The sequence below is a fragment of the Microtus ochrogaster genome, chromosome 6 (genome assembly GCF_000317375.1).
Source record: "Microtus ochrogaster isolate Prairie Vole_2 chromosome 6, MicOch1.0, whole genome shotgun sequence".
NCBI lineage: Eukaryota > Metazoa > Chordata > Mammalia > Rodentia > Cricetidae > Microtus > Microtus ochrogaster.
In genome coordinates this window covers 22,341,225-22,354,190 of record NC_022013.1, presented here as the reverse complement: position 1 = coordinate 22,354,190, position 12,966 = coordinate 22,341,225, and the positions used below count along the sequence as shown (strand labels likewise).

General features: G+C 45.0%; 1 protein-coding gene across 2 annotated transcripts; it reads right to left on the bottom strand.

Annotated features, from left to right (window-relative positions):
* Positions 1-2,015: 2,015 nt before the first annotated feature.
* Rab29 (RAB29, member RAS oncogene family) lies at positions 2,016-7,387 on the bottom strand. Of its 2 annotated transcripts, none has more exons than XM_005348329.1 (5): positions 6,852-7,387; positions 4,706-4,777; positions 3,610-3,791; positions 2,749-2,870; positions 2,016-2,437 (listed from the first exon to the last, which is right to left on the bottom strand). In XM_005348329.1, the coding sequence occupies exons 1-5, from the start codon at positions 6,973-6,975 to the stop codon at positions 2,323-2,325; spliced, it is 615 nt and encodes a 204-aa protein (XP_005348386.1). In that variant the 5' UTR covers positions 6,976-7,387; the 3' UTR covers positions 2,016-2,322. The 2 variants fall into 2 exon arrangements, with proteins under 2 accessions (XP_005348386.1, XP_005348388.1); XM_005348331.3 differs by lacking the exon at positions 6,852-7,387 and adding an exon at positions 6,722-6,840.
* Positions 7,388-12,966: the final 5,579 nt, after the last annotated feature.

The following is a 12,966-nucleotide window of genomic DNA, read 5'->3' as shown; positions in this document are numbered from 1 at the left end:
GCGGGCGGCAGGGTGCTGGGGACGCACGGGGAGGCAGCCCCGCCGCTCTTATTTCAACAAAGAAGTACTGGGGATATTTTTGTTTCTTTCTTTTTTTAAGTTAAGAATTGAATCATTAGATGGGCAGTGATGATGCACACCTTTAATCCCAGCACTCGGGAGGCAGAGGCAGGCAGATCTGAGTTTGAAGCCAGCCTGAGCTACAGAGTTCTAGGCCAGTCAAGGCTACATAGGGAAACCCTGTCTCAAAAAACAAAACAAAACAAATGAAAAAAGAATTGAACCATTACAGGCAATTGTACCTAAGAAATCAGTATTAATAAATTAGTGGAGTATTCCTTTAAAGTAGTTCTTTAAAAACAGGGTAGTGGGTTGAGGATGTAGCTCGTGGGAGAGTCTTGTCTAACAAGAGTGAAGCTCTAGCTTGAGCCCAGGGTCTAGAAAGACTGGATGTGGCTGGGTGGGGCAGTGTTCAAACATATAAGCTTATGGAGGACATTTCTCATTCAAATCACAACCACAGTTTCTCATTCTACCTTTGGTCTCCATAGGCTTATGGTGTGTCATGATACAGAATTCATTTAGTCCAACTTCAAACATCCATAGTCTTTAATAGTCTTGGCACTGTTCAAAAGCCCCAAATTTCTGCTTCTGAAGCTCAAAATAGTCTCTTAATTGTAACCCCTTGAAAAATCAAAAAAGTAAGAAAATTACATACTTCCAACATAGAATGGCACAGAATATGGATTACCATTCTAAAAAGGAGGAATGGGAACATAGCATATGAGTGTTTTGCCTGCATGTATGTCTGCTCACTACATGCAGTGCCTGAGGACGCCAGAAGGGAGGGAGCATCATAAACTGGAGTCACAGTCCATGTGAGTCACCATGTGGGTGCTGGGAATTGAAGAGCAGCTGAGCTATCTCCCCAGACTCTTTTTATTGTTTTGATAGTCTCTTAAACTTAAGAATGGTCTTAAATTCTCCTGCCTTAGCCTCCCAAGTGCCGGGATTATAGGCAAGTACCACTACTCCCAGCCAAAAGCTTGACTTTTTTTTTAAAATGTGGCTGAAGATGATCTTTACCTTCTGTTTTTAGATTTATTTTTATTATGTATAGATAGGTGTATGTCATGTATGTATTGTATGTCTGTATATGCATGTGAATAGGGTGTTTTTTGAGACCAGAGACGATGAATTCCTCTGCAGCTGGGGTTACAGGAGGTGGTCAGCTTCCCAGTGTGGGTGCTAGGTGTCAGGCTCAGCTTTTCTCTAGAAGCAGAAAGCTCTTTACTGCTGAACCACCTCTCCAGCCCAAAACCTGACTATTCTTGAAGCTAAGACAAGGTAAAGCTAATTATTACTAAAAGTTTAAAAAATATAGTGATCCTGTTTTCCCACCAGTAGCCCCAAACCAGTCCAATGTCTTCCTTCTGCACCCCAGAATCTGATGTTGAAATGTTAAATCCAATACAGGAAGAATCTGAAAGAAAATGGAATTTGGCTAAAAGGCCATCTGATCTTATTTCTTCTCAGTCTGAACTCATGGTGTCTTTCTACATCAAAAAGAAAAAAATCTCAAAAAAATTGGAGAGAAATATTGCTATTATTATTTTTAAAAATGGGATCTTACACTATGTAGCCCAAGCTATGCCTGTATATTTAATCCTCCTGCCTCAGCCACCCAAGTACTAGGATTGTAGGCATATGCACCACAAGTTGTCTTTGAGAATTATTTTATTCATGCTTTTGATATTTACTTATTTACTCTGTATGTGTGAGAGCAAGAGTGTGTCATGGTGAGTGTGTCTAAGTCACAGGACAAACTTGTGTGAGTCAATTCTCCCAACATGTGGTCCCCAGGGACTGAACTCAGGTTTTCTGGCTTGGTGACAAATGCGTTTATGCACTGAGCCATCTTGCTGACCCTGAGAATTATTTTCAAACTCAGATGCTAAGGCTTGGAAGTGCAAGGCCCTGAGTCTCATCCTGGGCACCACAAACACAAACAAGCACACGGTGCTAATTTTTAATGCTTCCCATAAACTCATGTCACAGTTGAGGGATGAGATGATCACGGTCACATAGGATGCTCTAGTTGGACTACATGAGCCAACAGTAATTCAGAGACAACATCTAAGAGCAACCAAAATGCACATGGGTCCCAGGCAGCCTTTCCCAAGCCCCAGGGGGCAGGCCTCCTTTCTGGGCAGCAGTTGGCAAGAGACAGTTCAAATGTTCTTAACAGAATTTTATGCCGGGTAGGCAACCAACAGGAAGAGGTGGACTCGGCGACCGGGATAGAAAAGGAGCCTAAAAGAACTAGCAGCAGGTCCAGCCAGAGGAGGGCTTGGTTTGGAGATTGATGTAGTTCCCCTGGGTGGACAAAGACATTACATCTTCTCTGGAATTGTTCATCATCTTTTCAACGAGAACTCTTTTAAAAAAGGAAAAAAAAAAAGAGAGAGAAATAAGCCTGAGAAAGTAGCTGGAGAAGAAGATGATGCGTAAAAAAATATAAAAAAATTATAAAAAAAAGGTGATGCGGCAGGTACTGTCTCATCACCAGGCAGCCCTCCACGAAGACACCAGGCTTAAGCACCCCGCATCCTCAGGTATCTTAGGGAGACTGACATTCCAGGGGCTTGATCTGTACTTGTTTGATCAGAAATCAGAAAAGAGGACCCATGGAGCCACAGTGGACAGTAAATCTGTGCGCCTGTCCCCAGAACACTAAGAGCTACTCACCTCATGGCTTCATTAATATTTCTGTTCTCCTTGACTGACGTTTCTGTCCAACCTGTGAAACCGTTCTCTTTACTGAACCGGTCAATCTGGTCCCGGCTCACTGCCCAAGGAGACAGATCACTCTGACAAAGAAAATACATAAATGGCAACACCATAACCTTCATGGAAACTGGGCATTTAGAACAATTTCCAACCAATGGCTGAGACCACCAACATCTAAAATCTGCAGCCAAGGTTCTTCCTTTAAAACAAGAGTCACTCTCAGGAAAGTTGAGTCGGCTTAGCAGTTAAGAGCACTGACTGCTCTCCCAGAGACCCAGGCTCAATTCCCATCACCCATATATTAGCTCACAATGCTCTGTAACTCCAGACCCACAGAACCTGACACTGTCTTCTGGCCTCCTTGGGCACCAGGCGCACACATGGTGTACAGACATACATGCAAACCAAACACACCCCACAGAAAATAGAAAGACAGACAGACAGACAGACAGCCAGACAGACAGACAGACAGGAAGAAAGAAAGAAAGAAAGAAAGAAAGAAAGAAAGAAAGAAAGAAAGAAAGACAAACAAACAAAAAGTCACTTTCACAATATCTCTTCAAAAGAATGTGGAGGTGATTGCCAACTTGAAAGGGGCAAACCAGGCATGCTGATGGCCAGGCACAGTGGCACTAATTATAGCATTTGAGCAAGAGAAGCAGGATTGTCAGTTTTAGGTTAGCCTTGGCTACACAGACTCTAGCTTAAAAAAACAAAACAAAACAGGATGTACATGCTCAGAAACACAGGGCCTTTTAGATACCTTTACTCTAGTGACTGACAGATGCCAGGGGCCATTTACTTAAACTGGCCACACACCTTGTTGGCCAAGAGCAGGCAGGGCACCGGCTCTCCACTGGGCAATGTAAGCTTGCTGTCCAGATCCTGTTTCCATCTTTGGCTGTTGCTGAAAGTAGTGGCATTGGTGACATCAAACATAATAACACAGGCAGAAGCATCTCGATAGTATAGTCGCGTCATTGAGGTGAACCGCTCCTGCCCTGGAGGGAAGGAAGAGAAAGCTCTCAAAAGGTGTTTCTGGGCCAGGCAGTGGTGGCACAGGCCTTTAATCCCAGCACTTGGGAGGCAGAGACAGGCGGATCTCTGCGAGTCTGAGGCCAGCTTGGTCCACAGTGTGAGTTCTAGGACAGGCCCCAAAGCTACAGAGAAACTCTATCTCAAAAAACAAAAACAAAAACAACAACAAAAAAAAAAAAAAAAAAAAAAGGAAAAAGGAGCGATTCTGAAAGTGAGTACCCTCTCTGATTTCCTCTACTTTCCCTTCACTGGAAGACAGGGTGTTTTTGTACGTGGTAGAAAGGGCCCCTTCCCTTCCCTTCTGACCCTGCCTAGCCCATTAAGGGATTATTAAATTCGGTCACTTCCACTGCAGATTCTGTCTCCAAACTGCAGCGCCCACATCCCTGTCTGCCACTTACTATCTGTGCAACTTTAAGAAGAGCAGGCTGAGCGCTTCAGATCTGTCAGGTGTTGAGTAAGAGAAACGCTTTCACGACAGGGTCAGTGAACCAGTAAATCAGAAATACTCTGAAGAACAGCATAAAGTAAGGATCCACCATTATTACTGTCTTGTTTTCTGGAGATCTTGCTTCTCACTAAAGTCAGCTGAAGAGCTAGAGCCCACCTTCCTACCAGGGGAGTATCACCATGGGACAATCTGCCACCTTAACAGCATCTCCACCCACACAGAGATGTTGGGGCATCTTTGTCTTTGGGGCAGTATGCTGCCAAAATCATCTCAAAAGCTCAGAGAAGCTCAAACTTGTAGCTTGAGGAAGGAAGAAAAAAAATGTCAGTTTTGCCATCCCATTTCCACACTACCTCCACTTGACCCCTGGCAGTTTACTGGCTAAATAATTTCTTCCCTTGTTCCCATCTGGTCTTCCCATTTTACCTGCAATATCCCAAAGTTGAAGCCGCACCATCTCTGAGTCAGACCACTGGAGAACCTTCAGCGCAAAATCCACTGAAAATATACACATATTATACTTTAATTAAGTCTGCCTTTAAACAAGTCCAGGGGTGGGCCAGGAAGATGGTTCTGTGGGTATGCTAAAGGGACTTTTGTCAAGTCTGTCAACCCAAGTTCAGTGCCCATAACCTAAACCTTACAAACCATCTTCTGACTTCTACATGTATGTCATGATATACATGTTCATGCATACACACAAAAAATGTTTTTTTTTAATCCAGGGATAAGATCAGATTAAATACACAAAGACAACCCCTGAATCTTAAAACTCCATTTAGGCTTAAGCCTTCAGTTGGGGGAGAGGAGTCCGCACGGCGGGTAAGCATGGGACACAATTCATACTCAAAGGATATTCAGGGTTTTCGCCTCTATCAGATCAGGTTATTTGATACTAATTACCCCATGGCTAGGAATAGGAAATGTTATGGGAATAATTCCTCTTCTTAGGTTAGATGGTTTCTGGAAGTTTTCAGGGTTTTTTTCTCAGGGAAAAGGTAAGGGTGACAAAGGAAATGAGTTAAGTTAAACAATTTTTGTTTTTGTATCTTCTACATTCAGCTTCACTGTTGGTATCTGAGCAAATAGTATAACGAGAAAACACAACAAAAGACTCTATGTCGTCCCTAAGACTTTGGTAATTCCGTCAGGCAGGAACTGGATAACTGAAAAGGTTCCAGAGGACGAAGTGTAAGAGCTATGTGGGAATCTGCCAGCCGGTCAGTCGAACCTCCCGAGTTGTGTAGCGCAGGCTAGCACCCACTTATCTTCCTGAGCGTGGAATTAAAGGTACAGAAAGCCATGCTGGGCTTGAAAAGCTAGTTGTCAAGGAGAGGAACAGAGTAACTTCAGTTTGGAAACATATTCTACATCTGGGACAGAAGTAAAAACCAGGGAGAATTTATAATAATAAACACCGGGAGACAAACCAGCAAACCCAAATTTTCCAGAGTCAATTATATTCATACTGTAGGAAAACGCAGTCTTTGAAATGTTAAGTAAGCCCTTAATTTTGCCAGATACTTTTGAAAAATTAAAATGTTATATATATATATATATATATGTGTGTGTGTGTGTGTGTGTGTGTGTGTGTGTGTCTGTCTGTCTGTCTGTCTGTCTGTCTGTGTGCCTGCTCATACCACAGTGCTTCCATGGAGGTCAGAGGACAACTTTGGGGGGTCTCTTTCTCTGTCCCTCTTGTGGGGTTGGGGACTCAGCTCAGGCAGTCAAGCTTGGCATAAAGCACTGTTACCCACTGAGTCATCTCTCCCGTCCTTTGCCAAATACTCTTTGAAGTTTTCATTTCAAAGTAAATAGCTAATTAAAAACAACTTTCATATGAACACTGGTGCACACTTTCAAAATCTATATTGGTACAAGCTTTAAATAAAAATTTTAGTTTTTATTTTAGATTACTTTTTCACATCAGCACCTAGTTAACTACCTTCTAGTGGTGCGGGGGTGGGGGTGGGGGTGGGGTGGTTCCCTTCAATTAAGTTCAAAGGCCACACTAGGAAAGAAATTAATTAACTTTTGGTGTTTCTTTCTGTCCTCCCCTCCCTTCCCCAGTGTTAGAGAAGAAGGGTGGGAAGATAGGCCACTCGGGGTGTAGTTCACATTCTTTCTTGAATTCCTCACATTTCCCACGAAGTCCACGAATTATCTTTATTAGAGCAACCCACAGGGCTCATCAGTCCTAACCAGAATCTGTTCCCCAATCTTCCCCACATCTGGCCCTTCTGACTGCCTAACTCCTGGGCTCTGCTCCTCAACACAGCCCATGTCGGTGAGAAACAGAGCAACCCTCCCCAGCCCGCACTTGAACCCGGGCTCAGCTGCCTCCGTTAATTAATTGCTCGGGGAAGCTCACGGCTGCAGGAGAGTACAGCCGGCCGCCGTGAACCGCCCTACTCAGAGCCCTCCACCTTCTCCATCTCTCACCTGTACGCTTTGGCCCGATCGTTGCAGGCAGACAGCACAGGTTGGGAACCCCCCTAGAGACGACCCCAGTACCCAGCGACTACCCGCTGCAAGCCCCGGCGCCTGCTCCCGGCAGCCCGCGGCCTCTCACCTCCCACGGTGGACTTGTAGTGCTTGCTGAAGCTGTCCTGGGAGTAGCGCTGGACCAGTGACGTCTTGCCCACGGCGGCGTCCCCCACCACTAGCACTTTGAACAAGTGATCTCGGCTGCCCATGGCTAGCGGTGGGGAGAGTTTTTTTTGTTTTTTGTTTTGTTTTGTTTTTTTTATGTTGATTTTTCGGGAAGTCGCTTATTTTGAGCCCTTGGGCTCCCCCCGAGTTTTCTTCCGACTGAAGTCATGCATCCCCACCCTGTCTAGCTGAAGCTGTTCAGAAAAGGAAACTTCTGCACTCGGCCTCTGCGCGCTTCCTCCCAGCGCTGCCGCAGCCAGGGTGGGGCGCGTACGAGCTCGACCCCCTGCGGTTGGCACCTTCCCGTCAGGGACCTCCAAGCAGCTCGCCCGCGCGTGAACCCTACTGGCACCTTGCTCCACCCGCTAGGTACAGAGGACCTGGGCCCTTCTCTGACCGCACACACCAAATTGGGGTGTGCAGAGTCCTTGTCCGGTCCCTGTTCTGCCACTGGCGGCGCACTTCCCGTCTTCCTTCGCCAGCCTTGTTTGCCCAGCTGCTGGGAGCACTACATTTCCCAGTGTACCTTTTGGTGAAGAGGCCGGGAGAGTGTGGAGAGTTGCCGAGTGGACTCTTGGGAAATGTAGTTTCATAGCTACCTTGCGCAACCATACATAAAGTTTTCAAACTTTAAAACATTCAGAAATCTATTTTAAAACAGTTCTAAAATTTGGCGTGGTGGCGCAGGTTGTAATCTTTGCCTTGGGGAGATGGAAATAAGAGGATAAAAAAAAAAAAACAACCCCAAGGTCATCATCTGCCAGGATTCCCCCACCCCTTCCTCTCCGGAGACAGGCGTTTTTTTGAAACAGCTTGGTGTGTGTGTGTGTGTGGGGGGGGGATGTGTGGGAGGGGGGAAACCTGAACTACACAGGCCATGATCTCGCCTGTCTAAATCTTTCCCCTAATGTTTTAAAATATTTTAAAGGTTTCCAGATGGTTTTTTTTTATCACATTTTTAACGTTTTATGACACTAAAATAAACCACACCATTAATAAAAGACTAAACATCATCCCTCATGTCCCAAGTGGAGTCCATTTCCTGTTATCTCAACGACACAGTCAAATCTCGAACCTTGGAAATGTATTTTCTTTATGACCAATAACAAGCAAATTCATGGGCATTTGATGCTATAGCAATAGCAATACAGAATAAACAGGAGACAGTTCCTCATTCAGACTTCCACATTTCTTACAGCAGCCACGAATATTATTTGAACACAAGATCATTTCCTTTTGTTGCTACTATTGTTTCTGAATAATCATAAAATGATTGGCAAATATTTTTAACTTTCCTCCCTGTAACTTTTCTGTCCTGACTCACCTTTAGATAGGATTTGTGACTGGTAGTTGTGGCCTCAACTACCTACATATGACCTTAAATTTGTGATTCCTCTGTAGCCAGTTTTATAGTTTTGGGGATTAAACCCAGGCATATCCCCAGCCCTCTTCTTCTTTTTTCTTTTGACAGAATCTCTGTAGTCAAGCCTGACTTTGAGCTCCTGATCCCCTTGCTTCTGTCTCTGCTTCTTCCCCTTTCTCAGGAGTACACACCGTGCCCAATGTGGGGTAGGGGAGGCAAGTCTCTTCCACCATTCCCTCCCTTCCCCCCTTTGCAAAAAATAAAAACTTGAAGTTAGTATACAAATTAATACCTTTCATGGCAACATTCCCCCCACACATACATCGACGTTTTCCTGTTCTAATCACTGGCTCTGCCTGTCTTCTCTTCTCCACTCACATTTAAAGGATTGCATGTTCTCGGTTCCCATGGCTTGGACATAGTTCAACACCCTTTGACATTTATTGCCATGTGGCTTTTGTGATGCTGTTCCCTCTTTTTTTCCACTCCCATGTCACTTTTTAAAATTCTTTGCACGGATCTCTAATGTGGGATTTCCCTCTGTAAGCTGTGATTACCATTTATGAATAAAGACACTGTTTTGGACTTATAGCAGGGCAGAACTTAGCTAGGCAGAGAAAACTAAGCTGAATGCTGGGAGAAAGAAGGGCAGAGCAAGGAGAAGCCGTGTAGCCCCGCTGGTGTTAGACACCAGATACCAGACACCAGAACTTTACTGAGTAAGCCACTGCCACGTGGTGATACACAGATTAATGGAGATGGGAAATATATAGAGAGAGAGCTAATGAGCCAAGCAGTGTTAGCTGGGAACCAACAAGCGGCCCTCCTCCAACAGATCTCTCTATCCTATCCCCTTTAAGTATTTCCTAAGGATTAATTAACTCTTGGTCTCTGGGTTGATTATTCTATATTAAGAGAAAAGCATATTTCTCTTGGCTTCAAATATATCTGTCTTCACTTCTGAATGAAAAGAAGAAATAAAAGAGAAAGATAGGCATGGGGGAGCAGTAAGTTTATTATGGATATGTGGGAGAGCATAGGCAGAGGTAGGGACATCTGGGAAAGCCCAAAGTGGACATGGTCAGACTGAGCTGGGCCATGTGGAGAGAGGAGGATGAGAAGGGAGAGGGGAGAGAGGGGAACAAGGTGCAGCAGCCAGGAGGTCAAAGGTCCATTAGGGGAGGGTAACCAAAATGTCTGGATTATATAGGGAAGAGCTTCTGGGGGAAGGACAGCCAAGTCTCTGGGCTGGAGAGTTCAGGGTAAGAGGGTGGGTTAAGCCAGCTGTACCCTGTAACTGGTAGGGACTAAGGGATGCTGGGAGAAATAACCTGGCAGTCAGGTCTGCTTTGATATGTTAAATAGCACCTTGTTTGTCCCTGGTTTGAAACTTAACAACTTTATTTATTATCTCCAAACAGTTCTGTTCAGTATTGAGAAAGAAAGGTATCTCTACTTGGGCAAATCCATCATAGCCTTCCTCTTAGACATCACTGCAAAAATAGCTCCTTTCTCAGCCTCATCATTTCTCTCCTCCATGTAGACTTCATATTTTGAGCATTATTAATTTTTTTTATCTACGTTCATTTACCTCAATCCCTCCTTTTCAAAAATCAATTACCACATCCTGATTCTTAAAAATGTTTCTCAGGGATGCCTCTGGGAATCCAAACCAATACAGGTTGTTGATTGATTAGCAGAACTAGACGGTAGGACCCCATTTGTGAAGATACCACATGCTTTGATTGCAGTGCACAGAGAAATCAAGCTGGAACTGAACCGGAAGCTTCTCTGCTAGGCAGGGCTACACAGGCTGCTGGAGGCGGGTGGTCATTGATGGTGAACTCTGTATGTGTGCTACACTCAACTTGCCAGCAAGATGTGTCCAGTGGCGCACTAACGGGGTGACTATGGAGGGGATAGCCAATCACTTTCATTTTTAAACGTGTGCTTAATGTTATGTATATGAGTGTTTTGCCTGTATGTATGTCTGTGTATCACATGTGTGCTGGTGCCCACGGAAGCCAGAAGAAGGCACAGGATCCCTTAGGACTATGGTTATAGATGGTTATGAGCCTTCAGGTGTGTGCTGGGAATCGAACCTGGATCCTCTGGAAGGGCAACAAGTATTCTTAAATACTGAGTCATCTCTCTATCTCTCTACCCCACCTCCTAAAATATTTTTTAATTGGATTTGAGGCCAGCCTCCTAATAGAGTATTCACGTCCCCTTCTGTAAACCTTGTCAAAAGCCTGTGGCTGGGGAGACCTAAGTAAGACCTAGAGGGGAAGCTACTACTGTTTTTGTTAAATGGGTGAGTTGTGCCTGTCAAACAGCCTTCTAAGTGTTTATATTTATTCCCATAGATGAGGGCTGTCAGTATTGGCATGAGAAGCTTCTTCTGGTAGTCGTTAAAGATTCACTGCAGAGATCCCCTAACTGGTCAAAGTGCTGAGAAGAAGTGACTCAGCCCTAATATGGGAATGCCCATCTTACCCCACCCAAGGCTTGGGGAACATTGTGGAAGAAACGCTAGGAAGAATGTAAAACCAAAGGAAGAGGTAGGTGGGGTGTTGTATAATTCTGTCTTCTGGCTGTTGTGTCCATGAACACATGAACAGCAGCTGTGACCCTCTGCATAAGACCTTCGGAGACTGGGCTCTTCATCAGTCCATCACGGAGCAGGGAGGGACTCAGGAAGCCCTCCATTCCCTGAGGAATTGGCAATTAATGGTGTCAGGGGAGAGGCAATTTGTTTGTTTGTGACTGGACCTCTCGTTATGTAGCTCTGGCTGTCCTGGAATGCTCTGTGTAGACAGACTAACCTTGCACTAAGGGAGATCTGCCTCCCTTTCCTGAGTGCTGGGATTAAAGCCAGGCATGCGCCACCATGCCTAACAAAAGGCTTTTTCTTTCTTTAGTGGTGTAGCCACTGGTAAATTGCTGGTGCTCCTGTAACTAAGTTCACTCATGCTCTGTAAGCAACCCCAATTCAACCCACGGGGGGCACTGTTCTGGTAAAGCTCCCTCTCCCCCATCTCTCTCTCCCCAAACCCTGCCTCATGTTAGAAAGGCTGCCAAACGTGGCTCCTCCCTCAGAGATGCTCAAGACCATTCCCACAGGGTATTTAAACTACATCCCAGAAAAAAAGACATGTTGTTTTTCCGTCTCTCTTCCCTGTCTTCTCTCTTTGGGGCTGGAAAATCATCTGGGAACGTTTTACACATTAAACCTGGGTTTTTCCTAATTTGGTTTGCTTTGATCTGTTTCGGATTTTTTCTGGAGGGCTGTCCTTCACAAGTCAAGGCTGGAAGATAGCCTTGATCTCTGGAGTCTGGTCACTAGGATGACAGTGAGCCTCAGTACACAAATTTTGCAATAACTTCCTTTCTCCCAGCTTCTATCCGCTCCTTCATAAGACACCACTAGAATACAACACCTCTGCCTAGATATCCACTCAGCCCATCATCCCTTCCCAAATGTGTACTGCCCTTGGTCTAAAATGAATACAGCATCACGGTTTTATCATTTCTTTGGCTTTCACGCTCTTGTTCATGTAAATGTCTTAGCATTTCTATGCTTTTCTTTTTGTTAACTAGCCTTTATACAAAGCGGGCTCCCAGATAGGGCCAGAGCTATTATTGGAAACTCCAGTGGTACAGCTGGTTAGCGGAATTCACACAGAGCTAAGGCCTGTAGAGTGGGTGTGTCTTGCCCACACCTGAGCGCTCCACTGACCTGTTCACCGGTCTCCAGGATCTGAGGACTTGCTGTGCAGTAATTTGTTTGTTTGCTCTTTAATTCATCCCATGAAGCTTCTCCAAAACATCATTGTTTCTTGTCTACTGACTATCTTTCCCAAACTGACCAATCATCCCATAAATATTCAACATATTCTGTGCACATGGTCCACCCTCTTAACCAACTTACCAACTTTATCCAGTATGGTCTTAAGTGGGAATTGCCCTCCTCCCAATTTTTTGTCTTTTATGTCCTCTTCTTCTCCTTCGTTTTTTATAGTGCCCTGTTATGAAGACTTGGATGAATCAGGAATCACAGCAATCCTATGCTCCAGTCTCCAAACGCTGGGATTACAAACCTAGAGTACCACAGGAGGCCAGACAGCTCATCCCACACCCCCTTCAGGGTTTCACCTTTCAGGTCAGTCTGTTGGATTGAACCTGGAGCCTTCCGTACAATAAGCAAGCACTCTACCATGAAGCCACAGTCTCGGCCTCTAACAACCCAGGTCTGATTTTGATTTTGTATGTATACCTAAGAAGTTTCACCAAATAAAATGTTCACGTTTTTCTCTAAACAGCTAAATCTTCCTACACTCTGAAAGCCTTGAATTTACCCAGGTGGTGGTGGTGCACGATGTTAATCCCAGCATTTGGGGGAGGCAGAGGCAGGCAGATCGCTGTGTTTGCAGAGCCTGGTCTACAGAAAGAGTTCCAAATAGCCAGGGCTACACAGAGAAACTGTCTTAAACACCCCCACTCCCCCAAAAAAGGAAGTTTTAAGCCGGGCGGTGGTGGCGCACGCCTTTAATCCCAGCACTCGGGAGGCAGAGGCAGGCGGATCTCTGTGAATTCGAGACCAGCCTGGTCTACAGAGCTAGTTCCAGGACAGGCTCCAAAGCCACAGAGAAACCCTGTCTCAAAAAACCAA

Excerpts from the sequence above, each read along its gene's own strand:
- Rab29 (XM_005348329.1), bottom strand. The coding sequence starts at position 6,975 with ATGGGCAGCCGAGATCACTTGTTCAAAGTGCTAGTGGTGGGGGACGCC. Across the intron at positions 4,778-6,851 it reads CTACAAGTCCACCGTGGGAG|TGGATTTTGCGCTGAAGGTT; the intron begins GTGAGAGGCCGC and ends GTATATTTTCAG. Across the intron at positions 2,871-3,609 it reads GCCTGCTCTTGGCCAACAAG|AGTGATCTGTCTCCTTGGGC; the intron begins GTGTGTGGCCAG and ends TTTCTTTGTCAG.